This window comes from Stenella coeruleoalba (genome assembly GCF_951394435.1).
Source record: "Stenella coeruleoalba genome assembly, chromosome: 6".
NCBI classification, from domain to species: Eukaryota; Metazoa; Chordata; class Mammalia; order Artiodactyla; family Delphinidae; genus Stenella; species Stenella coeruleoalba.
This window is the reverse complement of record NC_137151.1, coordinates 49,749,106-49,763,799: the sequence shown is the minus strand read 5'-3', so window position 1 is coordinate 49,763,799 and position 14,694 is coordinate 49,749,106. Positions and strand designations below refer to the sequence as shown.

The window sequence follows — 14,694 nt, the reverse complement described above, 5'->3', positions numbered from 1 at the left end:
TTCCCATATCTCTTCCCTCTTGCGTCTCCCTCCCACCCTCCCTATCCCACCCCTCCAGGTGGATTTCTCTTTTGATCGTAACGACTCTGTCAGTTGTTATTTAACAAAATGTATTTTACATTTTATCTCATGAAATGTACCACCCAATATTTTTTTTTCTTTTGTATTTTGGAACAATCTTCTTCTGAATTGAGAACTAAATGGCTCATTTTCTCTCTCTCTCTTGCTCTCAGCTAAATTACAAAGCAAAACATGAAAATGAAAAGTTCAAGTGCCATATACCTCCAGATACTCCTGCCTTTATCCAGCACAAAGTCAACGCCTATAACCTGAGTGATGTGAGTTCCTCGTGCACTATGCCATGTGTTATACTGACAACTATGCTTTTATTTTTGAATTGCCTCATTGAATAAATATTTCAATGTTAAAGATGGGAATAACTGTTAACATTTGTATTGTGTCCCTATGCCTCTGCCAGGGTAACTTTAAACTCACCTTATAAAATGTGTGTAGCAATCTTATAAGTAGCTTCATACAATGAGACAATCTTAATATATTTTAACCAACCCTCAAAATACCACCGTTCATGTATGTTTAATTGCAAATCTTAATGTAAGCTCTTTTAGCCATATATCCTTTTATACTATACTATAATTTTCTTTCAGGACCTCATATTTTAAGATACAGTTTCATTTTGTTTACTCCCCAGGCATATAAAGTCCCTTATTTCACACAAATGATACTTATTTCTACATGTAAGAGAACTTGCACTAACAAAGATATAGGGTATTCAAAAGGCATAAGGCCAGGTATCCATTGCTATCTTTCATTTCCAAACTTAATTTTATAGAAAAGTCAAATTACCCTTGAGGGTTTCAATTTCTTCAACAATTCTTTAAATAAGTACTAAAATTATCCAGCATCAATGAGTATTGCAATGATTCGTGAAATAACCTTTTCAGAGGACTTTGAGATCAAATAAAAATGGTGCCTTTATATAATACAAAGTAAGTTAACTATAGAATATTTGTGCCACTCTATAAAATATTCAGTGTTAGGAATCAAATATTAGTAGGATAACTAGAATGAAGTTAATATAATACAATATTCTCATGGAGAGTAGAGAAACTTAATCTTAGAGAATTGGAAGATTCATCTTGAGGAGAATTATCTAAAATATGCACAATTTCTTAAACAAAGAAAATGGTCTTTTTATAGTAAGACAAGGTATTGGGTTACCCTCTAGTCTTTAAAGTGTGATAACATGCATATTACTTTTACCCATTCCTCTGCTGAAATTTTTCTGTCCAGAATGCTTATAAGTATGACTGGGAGAAGACCAAAGCTAAGAAGTTTGACATTAAGGTGGATGCCATTCCCCTGCTGGCAGCCAAAGCCAATACCAGGAACTCTAGCGATGTGAGTATGGCCTGGGCACCTGGACAGGGGGGGCCTCAGCGATCTTCCTGATGAGTGAGATCTGGCACGTGTGATGTCTTTGCAGGTGATGTACAAGAAAGACTATGAGAAAAGCAAAGGAAAGATGATTGGAGCCCTCAGCATTAATGATGATCCCAAGATGCTGCACTCTTTGAAGACGGCCAAAAACCAGAGTGATGTGAGTGCTTTTGTGAATCTGTCTTGTTTTCAAGATTGTGTCCCAGTCAACATGCCCAAGGGTAATGGTGTAAAAAGATTCCATATCCATGGGCTCTCTCAGGTTCACAACAATGAACTGCTGAGGACAACTTTAGAAGTACAGTGATTCCCCAGACTCTTGCACCTCTCATGTTTTAGGAGAGAAATTAATGATTTGTACTTGATCTTCATTTCACTTTGAAAAAACCTGTATTCATATTTAGTAGAATATTGATTGTAATTCTCAACACCTTTTGGAAAACATTAAGATGTTTTCATATTTTCTAATTGAAAAGTAACTTAAAATTGTGGTTTAAAAAGTGACTTTATTTTGGAAGAAAATCATGAGTCAGAGATAAAAATCTTAGTATAGCTAACATTGCTCTTTACTGACTTTAGTAATTAGTATTGGCCTAGGTCTAAGATTCCATTAATTATAGGCCCCGTTGAGAATCTGATAAAAGATCTGGTCCATCTCTTTAGGGAAATGGAGTTTTTTTCACATCTTTTGCCTGACTTTCATAGAGAATTCATGGATTCCCTAAGGATTGCCTTTAGGATATCTATCATCTTCCAGTTAAAATTCTTACCATAGAGAGGCAAACATATACTATTGAAAATTGCAGTATACACTGTGTTTTAAAATGTTTGGAGAATCCCTTAAAAGTGGTAAGAATGTTCAACATAGCTTGCAAATATTAGCTTTTCATGGTGAAAGAGAAGGGTGTTTGTATCATTTAGTTTCATTTTAACCATGTGTTCATATTGTGAGCTATTAAACCTTCTTTAAATCATTTCACATTTACTATATAGTCATATAGCACTTTAAACGTCTTATTCAGTTATTTTCTCTAGTAAATTCACACTGAATTAAATACAGTGTGATTATATACAGTCAGTATACAGTGCTCACATACATAATACTATCTTCTTCACCAGTTCCTTATTTTGTCTCAACTCAAGAAAGTTATAGCTCCCATTGACAGCACGTGTATGTTTATCTTTGGTTTTTACCCTACCACAGAACCCATTAGAACACTAAGTTATTAAGTGCATAATAAGTGTTCAATAAGTACTTGTTAATTGATTCATGTTGGCAACCAAAAGAGATAGTCAATGATGAGTCATTCTCAAATAATATTCAGGCTAAAATCTAAGCTGCAGATACAGAGCACACATCGCTTTTAAAAAGAGTCTTTTAAAGCCATTTGGGACTAAACAACATGCCACTAAAATAACAGTGAGTCAGGCTTCCCTGGTGGCACAGTGGTTGAGGGTCCACCTGCCAATGCAGGGGACACGGGTTCATGACCCGGTCCGGGAGGATCCCACATGCCGTGGAGTGGCTAGGCCCGTGAGCCATGGCTGCTGAGCCTGCGCGTCTGGAGCCTATGCTCTGCAATGGGAGAGGCCACAACGGTGAGAAGCCTGCATACTGCAAAAAAAAAAAACAAAAAAAACCCACAAAAAACCAGTGAGTCAATGAAGGAATCAAAGAGGAAATCAGAAAATACCTCAAGACAAATGAAAATGGAAACAACACTCCAAAATCTATGGAATACAGCAAAAGAAGTTTGAAGAAGGAAGTTTATAGCGATATAGGCCTTCCTCAAGAACGAGACAAATCTCAAATAAATAACCCAATCTACCACCTAAAGGAATTGGAAAAAGAAGAACAAACAAAACCCAAAGTCAGCAGAAGGAAGAAAATCATAAAGATAAGAGAGGAAATAAATAAAATGAAAATTTAATAAAACAATAGAAAAGATCAATGAAACCAAGAGTTGTTATTTTGAAAAGAGAAAAAAACTGATAAAGCCAAGATCACCAAGAAGAAAAGAGAGGACCCAAATAAATAAAATAAGAAATGAAAGGGACAAATAACAACCAATACCACAGAGATACAAAAATTATAATACTATGAACAGTTATAAGCCAACAAATTGGACAACCTAGAAGAAATGGACAAATTTCTAGAAACATACAACTTGCCAAAACTGAATTAAGAAGAAACAGATATTTGAATAGACCAATCGCTAGTAGTGAAATTGAATTTGCATTAAAAAAAAATGCAAGCAAACAAAAATCTAGGACGAGACGGCTTCACAGGTGAATTCTACCAAACATATAAAAAAGAACTAATACCTATCCTTCTCAAACTATTCCAAAAAATTGAAGAAGATGGAACACTCCCAAGTTCATTCTGTGAGGCCACAATTACCCTAATATCAAAACCAGAAGAAGATAATAGAAAAAAATTACAGACCAATATCTTTAAGTATAGATGCAAAACTCCTCAACAAAATATTAGCAAACTGAATCCAACAGTATATAAAAAGTATCATATACCATAATTAGTTGGATTTATTCCAGGGAGGCAGGATGGTTCAATATTTGCAAATCAATCAATGTGATTCACCACGTTAACAAAAGGAAGGATAAAGATCACATGACCATCTCAACAGATGTAGAAAAAGCATTTGACAAAATTCAATATCCATTTATGATAAAAACTCATCAAAGTTGGTATAGAGGGAACATATCTCAACAAATAAAAGCCATTTATGACAAACCCACAGCTAACATCACACTCAGTGATGAAAAGCTGAAAACCTTCCCTCTAAATTCAGGAACAAGCAAGGATGCCCACTCTTTCCACATCTATTTAACATAGTATTGGGAGTCCTGGCCACAGCAATCAGAAAAAATAAATTAATTGAAAAAATAATAAAAAGCATCCATATTGGAAGGGAAGAAGTAAAATTGTCACTATTTGTAGATGACATGATACTTTATATAGAAAACCCTAAAGTCTGCACCCAAAAACAATCAGAACTAATAAATGAATTTAGTAAAGTTTAAGGATACAAGATTAATATACAGTTCTATACACTAATAATGAACTATCAGAAAGTAAAAAAAAAAAAAGCCACATTTAAAATTGCATCAAAAAGAATAGGAATAAATTTTTTTTAATTCAAACAGAAAGTCACAAAAATTATAATCATCCTCATCAGTTCACTCAGTCCCATGTAATTAATTGTTTTCATCTTGATCTTTTGTTAGCACTTTTATGAATACATCAGTTTTCCATTAGAGTTCTGAAAATGCTTATTCATTCAGTTCAGCAGTGTAGTCAGTTACCAGAAACCTGTACTTGTCAGTCTTTTCCATGAATTCCTTGAAGATGAAATCCTTTTATAGGAACATTTTTGCAAAAGCATCAGAGTACACCCAGAACTGTCTGTAAATGACAAAAAACTTAAAAATGACCATGGTTAAAGATTTGATGAAAGTTCATAATAATGCAATTAACAAGGAAATTTAGTTATTTCTGAGTTATACATTTTAAAGTAATAACTAGAATTATGACTTATAACATTATACCAGAGCATATAAGATTTTTAGATATTTCATGTAATGTCTGAAACATTTATATTAACATATTTCCATACAAATAACCCAAAGAAAGTTTAGTATTAGTTGTTTTTTGTTTGTTTGTTTGTTTATACTGCAGGTTCTTATTAGTCATCAATTTTATACACATCAGTGTATACATGTCAATCCCAATCGCCCAATTCAGCACACCACCATCCCCACCCCACCATGGTTTTCCCCCCTTGGTGTCCATATATTTGTTCTCTACATCTGTGTCTCAACTTCTGCCCTGCAAACCGGTTCATCTGTACCATTTTTCTAGGTTCCACATACATGCATTAATACACGATATTTGTTTTTCTCTTTCTTACTTACTTCACTCTGTATGATAGTCTCTAGATCCATCCACATCTCAACAAATGACTCAGTTTTGTTCCTTTTTATGGCTGAGTAATATTCCTTTGTATATATGTACCACATCTTTATCCATTCATCTGTCGATGGGCATTTAGTTTGCTTCCATGACCTGGCTATTGTAAATAGTGCTGCAATGAACATTGGGGTGTACGTGTCTTTTTGAATTATGGTTTTCTCTGGGTATATGCCCAGTAGTGAGATTGATGGATCATATGGTAATTCTATTTTTAGTTTTTAAGGAACCTCTATACTGTTCTCCATAGTGGCTGTATCAATTTACATTCCCACCAGCAGTGCAAGAGGGTTCCCTTTTCTCCACACCCTCTCTGGCATTTGTTGTTTGTACATTTTCTGATGATGCCCATTCTAACTGGTGTGAGGTGATACCTCATTGTAGTTTTGATTTGCATTTTTCTAATAATTAGTGATGTTGAGCAGCTTTTCATGTGCTTCTTGGCCATCTGTATATCTTCTTTGGAGAAATGTCTATTTAGGTCTTCTGCCCATTTTTGGATTGGGTTGTTTGTTTCTTTAATATTGAGCTGCATGAGCTGTTTATATATTTTGGAGATTAATCCTTTGTTGATTAGTTTGCAAATATTTTCTCCCATTCTGAGGGTTGTCTTTTCGTCTTGTTTATGGTTTCCTTTGCTTTGCAAAAGCTTTGGAGTTTCATTAGATCCCATTTGTTTATTTTTGTTTTTATTTCCATTACTCTAGGAGGTGGATCAAAAAAGATCTTGCTGTGATTTATGTCAAAGAGTGTTCTTCCTATGTTTTCCTCTAAGAGTTTTATAGTGTCCAGTCTTACATTTAGGTCTCAAATCCATTTTGAGTTCATTTTTGTATATGGTGTTAGGGAGTGTTCTAATTTCATTCTTTTACATGTAGCTGTCCAGTTTTCCCAGCACCACGTATTGAAGAGACTGTCTTTTCTCCATTGTATATCTTTGCCTCCTTTGTCATAGATTAGTTGACCATAGGTGCGTGGGTTTATCTCTGGGCTTTCTATCTTGTTCCATTGATCTATGTTTCTGCTTTTGTGCCAGTACCATATTGCCTTGATTACTGTAGCTTTGTAGTATAGTCTGAAGTCAGGGAGTCTGATTCCTCCAGCTCTTGTTTTTTTCCCTCAAGACTGCTTTGGCTATTCGGGGTCTTTTGTGTCTCCATACAAATTTTAAGATGATTTGCTCTAGCTCCATAAAAAATGCCATAGGTAATTTGATAGGGATTGCATTGAATCTGTAGATTGCTTTGGGTAGTATAGTCATTTTCACAATATTTGTTCTTCCAATCCAAGAACATGGTATATCTCTCCATCTGTTGGTATCATCTTTAATTTCTTTCATCAGTGTCTTATAGTTTTCTGCATACAGACCTTTTGTCTCCCTAGGTCGGTTTATTCCTAGGTATTTTATTCTTTTTGTTGCAGTGGTAAATGGGAGTGTAAAATAGGAATAAATTTAACAAAGGAGGTAAAATACCAGTACTCTGCAAACTATAAGGCATTGATGAAGAAAATTGAAGGTGATACAAAACAATGGAAAGATATCCCATTCTCATGGATTAGAAGAATTAATGTTGTTAAAATGCCCATACAACCCAAAGAAATCTACAGAGGTTATGCAATCCATATCAAAATACCCATAACTTTTTTCACAGAACCAGAACAAATAATTCTAAAACTTATATGGAACCACAGTAGATCCTGAATAGCCAAACCAATCTTGAGAAGAGAGAACAAAGCTGGAGGTATTATGCTTCCAAACTTCAGACTGTATTACAAAGCTACAGAAATCAATACAGCATGGTCCTGTACAAAATCAGACACAGAGATCGGTGGAACAGAATAGATAGCCCAGAAATAAACTCACGCACCTATGGTCAATTAAACTATGACAAAGGAGGCAAGAATATACAATGGAGAAAAGACAGTGTCTTCAATAAGTGGTGCTGGGAAAACTGGACAGCTACATGTAAAAGAATGAAATAGAACATATTTGCAAATGATATGGCCAAGAAGGGGTTAACATCCAGACTATATAAATGGCTCGTGCAGCTCAGTATCAAGAAAGCAAACAATCAAAAAAAAAAAAAAAAAAGAAAGAAAATGGGCAGAAGACTTGAATAGACATTTTTCCAAAGAAGGCATACAGGTGGCTGACAGTCTCATGAAAAGATGCTCAGCATTGCTAATTATTAGAGAAATACAAATCAAAACAACAATGAGATATCACCTCATACCTGTCAGAATGGCTATCATCCAAAAGTCTACCAATAGCAAATGTTGGCAAGGATGTAGAGAAAAGGGAACCCTCCTACACTGTTGGTGGGTGTGTAAATTGGTGCAGCCACTATGGAAAACAGTATGGAGGTTCCTTAAAAAACTAAAAATAGAGCTACCATATGATCCAGTAGTTCCACTCCTGGGTATATATCCAGAAAAGACAAAAACACTAGTTCAAAAAGATACATGTACCCCAGTATTCATAGCAGCATTATTTACAATAGCCCAGATATGGAAGCAACCTAAGCATCCATCAACAGATAAATGGATAAAGAATATGTGGTATATATATACAGTCGAGTATCACTCAGCCATAAAGGAGTGAAATTCTGCCATTTGCAGCAGTGTGGATGTACCTAGAGAATATTATGCTTGTAAAATAAGTCAGACGGAGAGAGACAAGTACTGTATGATATGTGGAATCTAAAAAATAAAACAAATGAACGTATATAACAAAACAGAGACAGACACAGATATAGAAACAAACTTGAATTGATAGTTACCAGTAGGGAGGGGGAAGGAGAGAGAGGCAAGATAGGGGTATGGGATTAAGAGACACAAACTGTTATGCATAAAATAGATAAGCAATTAGGTTATATTGTACAGCACAGGGAATTATAGCCATTATCTTGTAATAACTTTTAATGGAGCATAATCTGTAAAAGCACTGAATTACTATGCTGTCTACCTGAAACTAATATTGTAAATCAACTATACTTCAATAAAAAAATAAATCAGTAGGGAATTCCCTGGTGGTCCAGTGGTTAAGACTCTGCGCTTCCACTGCAGGGGGGCACAGGTTCCATCTCTGGCTGGGGATCTGGGATCCCACATGGTGGGACCAAATAAATAAATAGATAAAAATAAAAATAAAGCCATTTGGAGCTTTGACAACCTTTTATATGTGCAGCATGTGTGAGCTTATCTGAACTTGAACAAAAGGGTCAAAACAATTTAGTCAAAAACACTTCCACACACCAACTGCTATTGCAACATTGTTTTATCCGTTTATTTCTAATAAAGACAAACTGTCTTTATTTTTTTCAGTGTTCTTGCATGCCATCATAAAGTTTCCATATTTTATTTTCATAAACCAGGGCCTAGATTTTACAATTAAGAGAGGAATTTATTCTGTGAAACTGACTACCCACAATGTTTTAGAAGGAAGACTATATTCCCTAAGAAAGTTAAAATATTGGATTATTTGTAAAAGGAATTTCTGCAGGAGATAATGCACATCTATACTTGCTAGCTTGGATCACTGTCTTTAGAGCTTATGTGATTATAGCGAGATATAATAGGTTTAGAATCTTCCTAAAGGAAAAATTCTGGGTCAGAATTTTTCTCTCTTTTAAGGTAATTGGTGAGCAGACATGATGAAGCTGGGACTTTGACCTAATTAACACCCTGTCTAACCATTCCAGAAAACCAACCGATGAAAGTGCCTTCTGAGGCCAGTCAGGACATTTGGTTTATGAGAACACTGTACATAAGGGCCAACGTTACTTCAGTGGGTCAATTTCATAAATTTTTCTCCTTTGAGGTCTTAAAACTGCTGAAATCTGAAACTTCTTTTAAATTGTTACCAAAATTAAACTTAGTATGGAAAAACCTCTGGGGTTCTCAGTGGGGCTTATCTGTTGTCCAAAGTAGAATAGTCAGGTTGAAAAATCAGTAACTATTCACTTAAAGATGACTTTAGAAAAGTCAAGAAGTCAAGTGTACAGCTCTGTTTATGAAGTAGTCATTTTATAAAATCAGAAGTATGAAATGATTGTCAAATGATTTTTGACAATTTAAAAAATACTTCTTTAATGGAAGACTCTTCCAAGGTTAGATTACCTTAGAAGAAATCATGCTTGCTAGTGGTCCTTGAAAAACCCTGTTTTAAAATAAAATAATAGCTGGCTGAATCAGAAGCTGTGGCCCATTCCTACTGTCTGACAGTTCCTCTTTGATCTAAACAAAGATTTGAGAAGATCTGTCCATGCATCTGCCCATGATTTTGGGAGGGGCGGTTTCAGTGATGTGAAACATATGATAAAATTTTAGGAAAAAATAACTAACTAGAAGGAAAAAATCTCTATCTTGTATTTGTTGTTTATGAGAGATCTCTGTGCTTTTCTGGAAATCCATTGAAGATTTGTGCTAATAAATGGTAATTTCCTATTCACAGCATGAATATCGTAAAAACTATGAAAAGTCAAAAACTATCTACACGGCACCTCTTGATATGCTCCAAGTGACTCAAGCTAAGAAATCTCAGGCAATTGCCAGTGATGTCGACTATAAGCACCTCTTACACAATTACAGCTGCCCGCCGGACAGCATTAACATGGACCTTGCCAAGAAGGCTTATGCACTGCAGAGTGATGTGAGTAACCAGATTTTCTCTATTCCCTCTTTTCAAGGTAGAAACTGAAAAGGATTTCTAAGTTGAGTGATTTTTTGGCGATTCTCAGAAGTATCTGCATTGTCTTCTGTATGTAGCAAGTATGTAATGGGAAAATGATCCTTGGGATTCTATGAGAGCACACCCCTCAGAGTTAGAGAGGCCTGGGTCTGGCAAAAGCACCCCATCACAGTTTCCTTTTGGGAAAGTGATCAACCTTGCTGAGTTTAGAGTCCTCCTGCAAAATTGGAATAATACAAAAGAATTGTTTTCATTATTTAAATGCATTCAAAATACTCTTAGCATGGTGCTGGGCCCTGGTGAATTCTCAGTAAACATTCACTATTATCATCATCACCATTATCATAATTATCACATTCATCATTATCAATAATTTTTTGTATAGATTGCTCTCTTGTCTGAAAATAGAATATATTATTTATAGCATTACTTTTTATAATAGCTGGGGTTTTTTTCTGCAGATCAAAACTTCTTTAGGCAAATTAATTTGTCTGAGCTATACAATTGAATACTTTATCCTAACAATTCTATTTTTTTAATGGTAAAATAGACATAACATAATACTTGCCATCTTTACCAGTTTTGATTGTACAGTTCAGCAGCAGTTACATTCCCATGGTTGTGCAACCAATCTCCAGAACTTTTTCGTCTTGCAAAAATGCAACTCCCTGCACATTAAACAACTCCCCATTTCCTCTTCCCCTCAGTCCCTGTCAACCACCCTTCTACTTTCTGTCTCTGTGAGTTGGACTACTCTAAAGACCTCGTATCAATGGAATTATGCAATGCTTGTCCTTTTGTGCCTGGTTTATTTCACTTAGCATAATGTCCTCAAGATTCATCCATGTTATAGTATGTGTCAGAGTTTTCTTCCTTTTTGAGGCTGAATTCTATTCCATTCTATGTGTATACATTTGGGTTATCCATTCATCTGTCAGTGAACATTTGGGCTGCTTCCACCTTCTGGCTATTGTGACGAATGCCACAATGAACATGGATGTATGAATATCTTCAAGATCCTGTTTTCAATTCTTTCGAGTATATACCCAGAAGTAGAATTTCTGGATGATTTGGTAGTTCTATTTTTAATTTTTTGAGGAATCGCTGTACTTTTTCCCATGGCAGCTGCACAATTTTACATTCTTATCACTAAAAATTCTATTTTATGCATTATTATCTTATTTGTTTCATTTTGTTATGTTTCTTCCTCCCAAATAGATCATAGGTTTTTCAAAGGCAGGAACCAATGGTTTCTTGATTTTTCATTCCAGTTAGAAGGCCCACACTAAAGAACAATCATCTGAATTTTATATCTAGAGTACATGTTTTAGGTATCACCTATAGCCAGACAACAGGAGTAGGTCATTATTTTAATAGCATCAAGTAACTGTCTCCCAGATAGGTCCAATTCCAAATGATAACTGCTCTCCATAAGCAAATTATTGAATACAACTATATTAAAGTGTGTTGTTAGCCAATGTAGAAACACTCCTAAGCTTGCAATTACACATGAAGGGCAATATGTGTAAACACTTAATACAAATAACTACTATCAAGTCTTATCAGAAAATGAGTAAAATTATCCACCTTCAATATGGTCTTCAGTTATAATCTGACCATAGAAACATAATACATAATATGTTCTAGTGAGCAAACATCTCACGTTTGATGATCTAAATATAACAATTTCATTTATTCTTTGAAATACAGCTTTGAATTTAGCAGATTGGAATTATAATTCTACATACTTTGGAAATAAGGGTGAAGTAGAACATATGCCAACTAGAAAGAACAGTGCAGACCTAAGGGCTGTTAAAATCTCTCCCCAAGGAAATGTTTAAAATAACCTCAACGTATGGAATAAGGAAACTGGTCAGAAAACTTAAAAGCATTATTTTGGGGAAAATGTTAATGATTTTACGAAGAAGGATGATGCTGAGAAAAGAAATGTAATCTTTCTCTTGGTGTTTTAGGTCCAATACAAAGCTGACTACAATAGCTGGATGAAAGGTTGCGGCTGGGTACCTTTTGGGTCCTTAGAAATAGAAAAGGCAAAGCGAGCTTCAGACATTCTGAATGAGGTAAAGCCATCATATCTCTGTGTGTCACAGAGATAGATTTGTGAATGTGACATGGTAAAACTTCCCAAACCATGGGAAATGCCTCCTTTACCACTTCATTTTCTAGTATTGCTGCTGAGGAAAAAAACCCCAACTTATCACGTGCATGAATTATCTCGGTAGATAATCATACCTCTTCACATCACCAAAGTCGTTTACGTTAACCAATCATGACAGAAATATTTTTAACAGCTTTATCGAGGTACAGTTTGCATACCACAAAAATTCACATATTTTAAGTGTACCCCTTGACAAGTTTTAATAAATCCATATAGTTGCATAGCCATCCCCACAATTGAATTTTTTTTAACTGGTAAATGCATCTTTATTTTTCAGAAGCAAGATAGAAAATCAGTAGTATATTATGAAATACACAATATAGGAGTGAAATCAGCATGGTCTAGGGAGGTTGGACTGCAAGCTCTGTTAGGTCGTTGGATGCAGTTGGTATCAAGAGGTTAGGTCAAGGTTGCTTCAACTTTGGCCTTGGGTTTCATGAGATCCCCCTACTAGTTAGGAATGGTTTTAGCAGCAAGAAAAAGAGAATACTTGAAGTTATGGAGGCTACTCAAATACTTTGTCTTCAAAATAGTCAGGAGGGGGTTGGCTGCTGGCGTAGATTCAGGGGCTCAGTGATATCAGACCCACAATTGAATTTTTTTTTTTTTTTTCCTCCGGTATGCAGGCCTCTCACTGTTGTGGCCTCTCCTGTTGTGGAGCACAGGCTCCAGACGCGCAGGCTCAGCAGCCATGGCTCACGGGCCCAGCCGCTCTGCGGCATGTGGGATCTTCCCAGACCGGGGCACGAACCCGTGTCCCCTGCATCGGCAGGCGGACTCTCAACCACTGCGCCACCAGGGAAGCCCCACAATTGAATTTTAAGATGCTGCTAGCACCCGAAAAAGTTCCCACTCCCATTTTCAACCCCAGACAACCACCGATCTGCTTTCTGCCTCTATAATTTTGCCTTTTCTAGAAATTTCTTTTGTATCAGGATTCTTTCACTTAGCATAATGTTTTTGAGGTTCGTCCATATCTCTACATGTGTCTGTAATATTTTCCTTTTTATTAGTGAGAGTAGTATTCCTTTGCACGACTATATCACACTTTGATTGTCCAGTTAGTGGGCATGTGGATTTTTTCCAATATTTGGCAATTATGAATTATGCATATAATGACTATTATAGAAATTTTCTTTGAAGTATTATTATACCTTATGCTATATTCTTGATGACTTTGAAGTAGTATATATGTTGTTATTCAGTCTAAGAAGAAACAAAGATGATCTTGGGGCTCTTAAAGTAGTCCCTTCTCTGACAGCAGTTGAACATTCCCCCTGCTGTCAGGTGAATCCGTCATCCAGGAAGTTAGACCGCATAAAGAAGGGTCAGAGGTGCTAAGTGAGGGTTGTCTTCCACACCCAAGTTTTTGTTGTTCTTATTGTTTTGTACGTCTGTTTGTTTTTGGTGAAAACCACTTTATCTACTCAAGAGATCTTTCAGAAAAAATTCTGGGTTAGTGGTTCTCAGAAGTCTAAAGTTGAAAGAGGGATGCTACTATATACACAAAAGTGGGATGTATAGTATGAAAAAATGAAGAGAACTAGGAGAAGAATATAGGAATAAGGGTAACTAGATGTTGCCAGCTCCCAATTGAGACATCTTCCCCATGGCCCCTCTCCTGTGTCTCCTCAGCACTTTAGTGATAACTTATGTACTAACCACATTAAGGCTTGCAAAGCAAAAGTCCTCCTTTTCTTATTAGTAATCCATAGCTATTGCCCTAGTTCCTCCATTCCTCCTCCCTCAACTGGAAAACTTCAATTGCTGATGGAGTGACAAGGAAAATGACATTCCTGGGAGCTTGTTTAGTGTCATGCAAAGATACTCCAAAGATACTCCATACTCCTTGCATGCTTTTCTGTTAATCCTTTAGAAAACTTTGTGATGTTTTGAGATTCTGCTGAGCTTTCAGAGTGCCTTCTTTCACATCATAAGCAAGAAATTAAGAGAATAAAGTCATTCCTGAAAGTTGTATTGGTCTGTACTTCCCCAAACAATCCAAAATGAAAACAATTTCTTTAAATGTTGGTTTTTGTATTGTATTCATTTTTTCCCCCAAGCCAGCACAGAATCAAATATTTTTACATTTTAAAATCAGGAAAATTTCTTGTCCCTCCAAAATAAATTTAAATTATTTTGATTTATTAGCCTTTGGTGAAAGTATTATTATCTTTCTCTTTTTAATTTGTCAAACAGAAAAAATATCGCCAGCATCCAGATACTCTCAAGTTTACTTCGATTGAAGATGCTCCAATTATAGTACAGTCTAAGATTAACCAGGCCCAGAGGAGTGATGTAAGTGTTAATTCTCTCTGTATTTAAATGTTAACTAATACAAATACATTTGTATTCTAAATGTAATGATCACCTGTACTT

The 14,694-nt window shown here is 35.6% G+C and overlaps 1 protein-coding gene across 1 annotated transcript in view; it reads left to right on the top strand.

The window, feature by feature from the left end:
* NEB (nebulin) overlaps positions 1 to 14,694 on the top strand; it is a gene marked incomplete at its 5' end in the record, with an annotated part of 219,214 nt that overhangs the window by 21,190 nt on the left and 183,330 nt on the right. The window contains 6 exons of the mRNA XM_079925461.1: positions 234 to 338; positions 1,312 to 1,419; positions 1,505 to 1,618; positions 9,900 to 10,097; positions 12,110 to 12,217; positions 14,515 to 14,613. Coding sequence (XP_079781587.1) covers positions 234 to 338; positions 1,312 to 1,419; positions 1,505 to 1,618; positions 9,900 to 10,097; positions 12,110 to 12,217; positions 14,515 to 14,613 — 732 coding nt within the window. The remainder of the gene's footprint in view (positions 1 to 233; positions 339 to 1,311; positions 1,420 to 1,504; positions 1,619 to 9,899; positions 10,098 to 12,109; positions 12,218 to 14,514; positions 14,614 to 14,694) is intronic.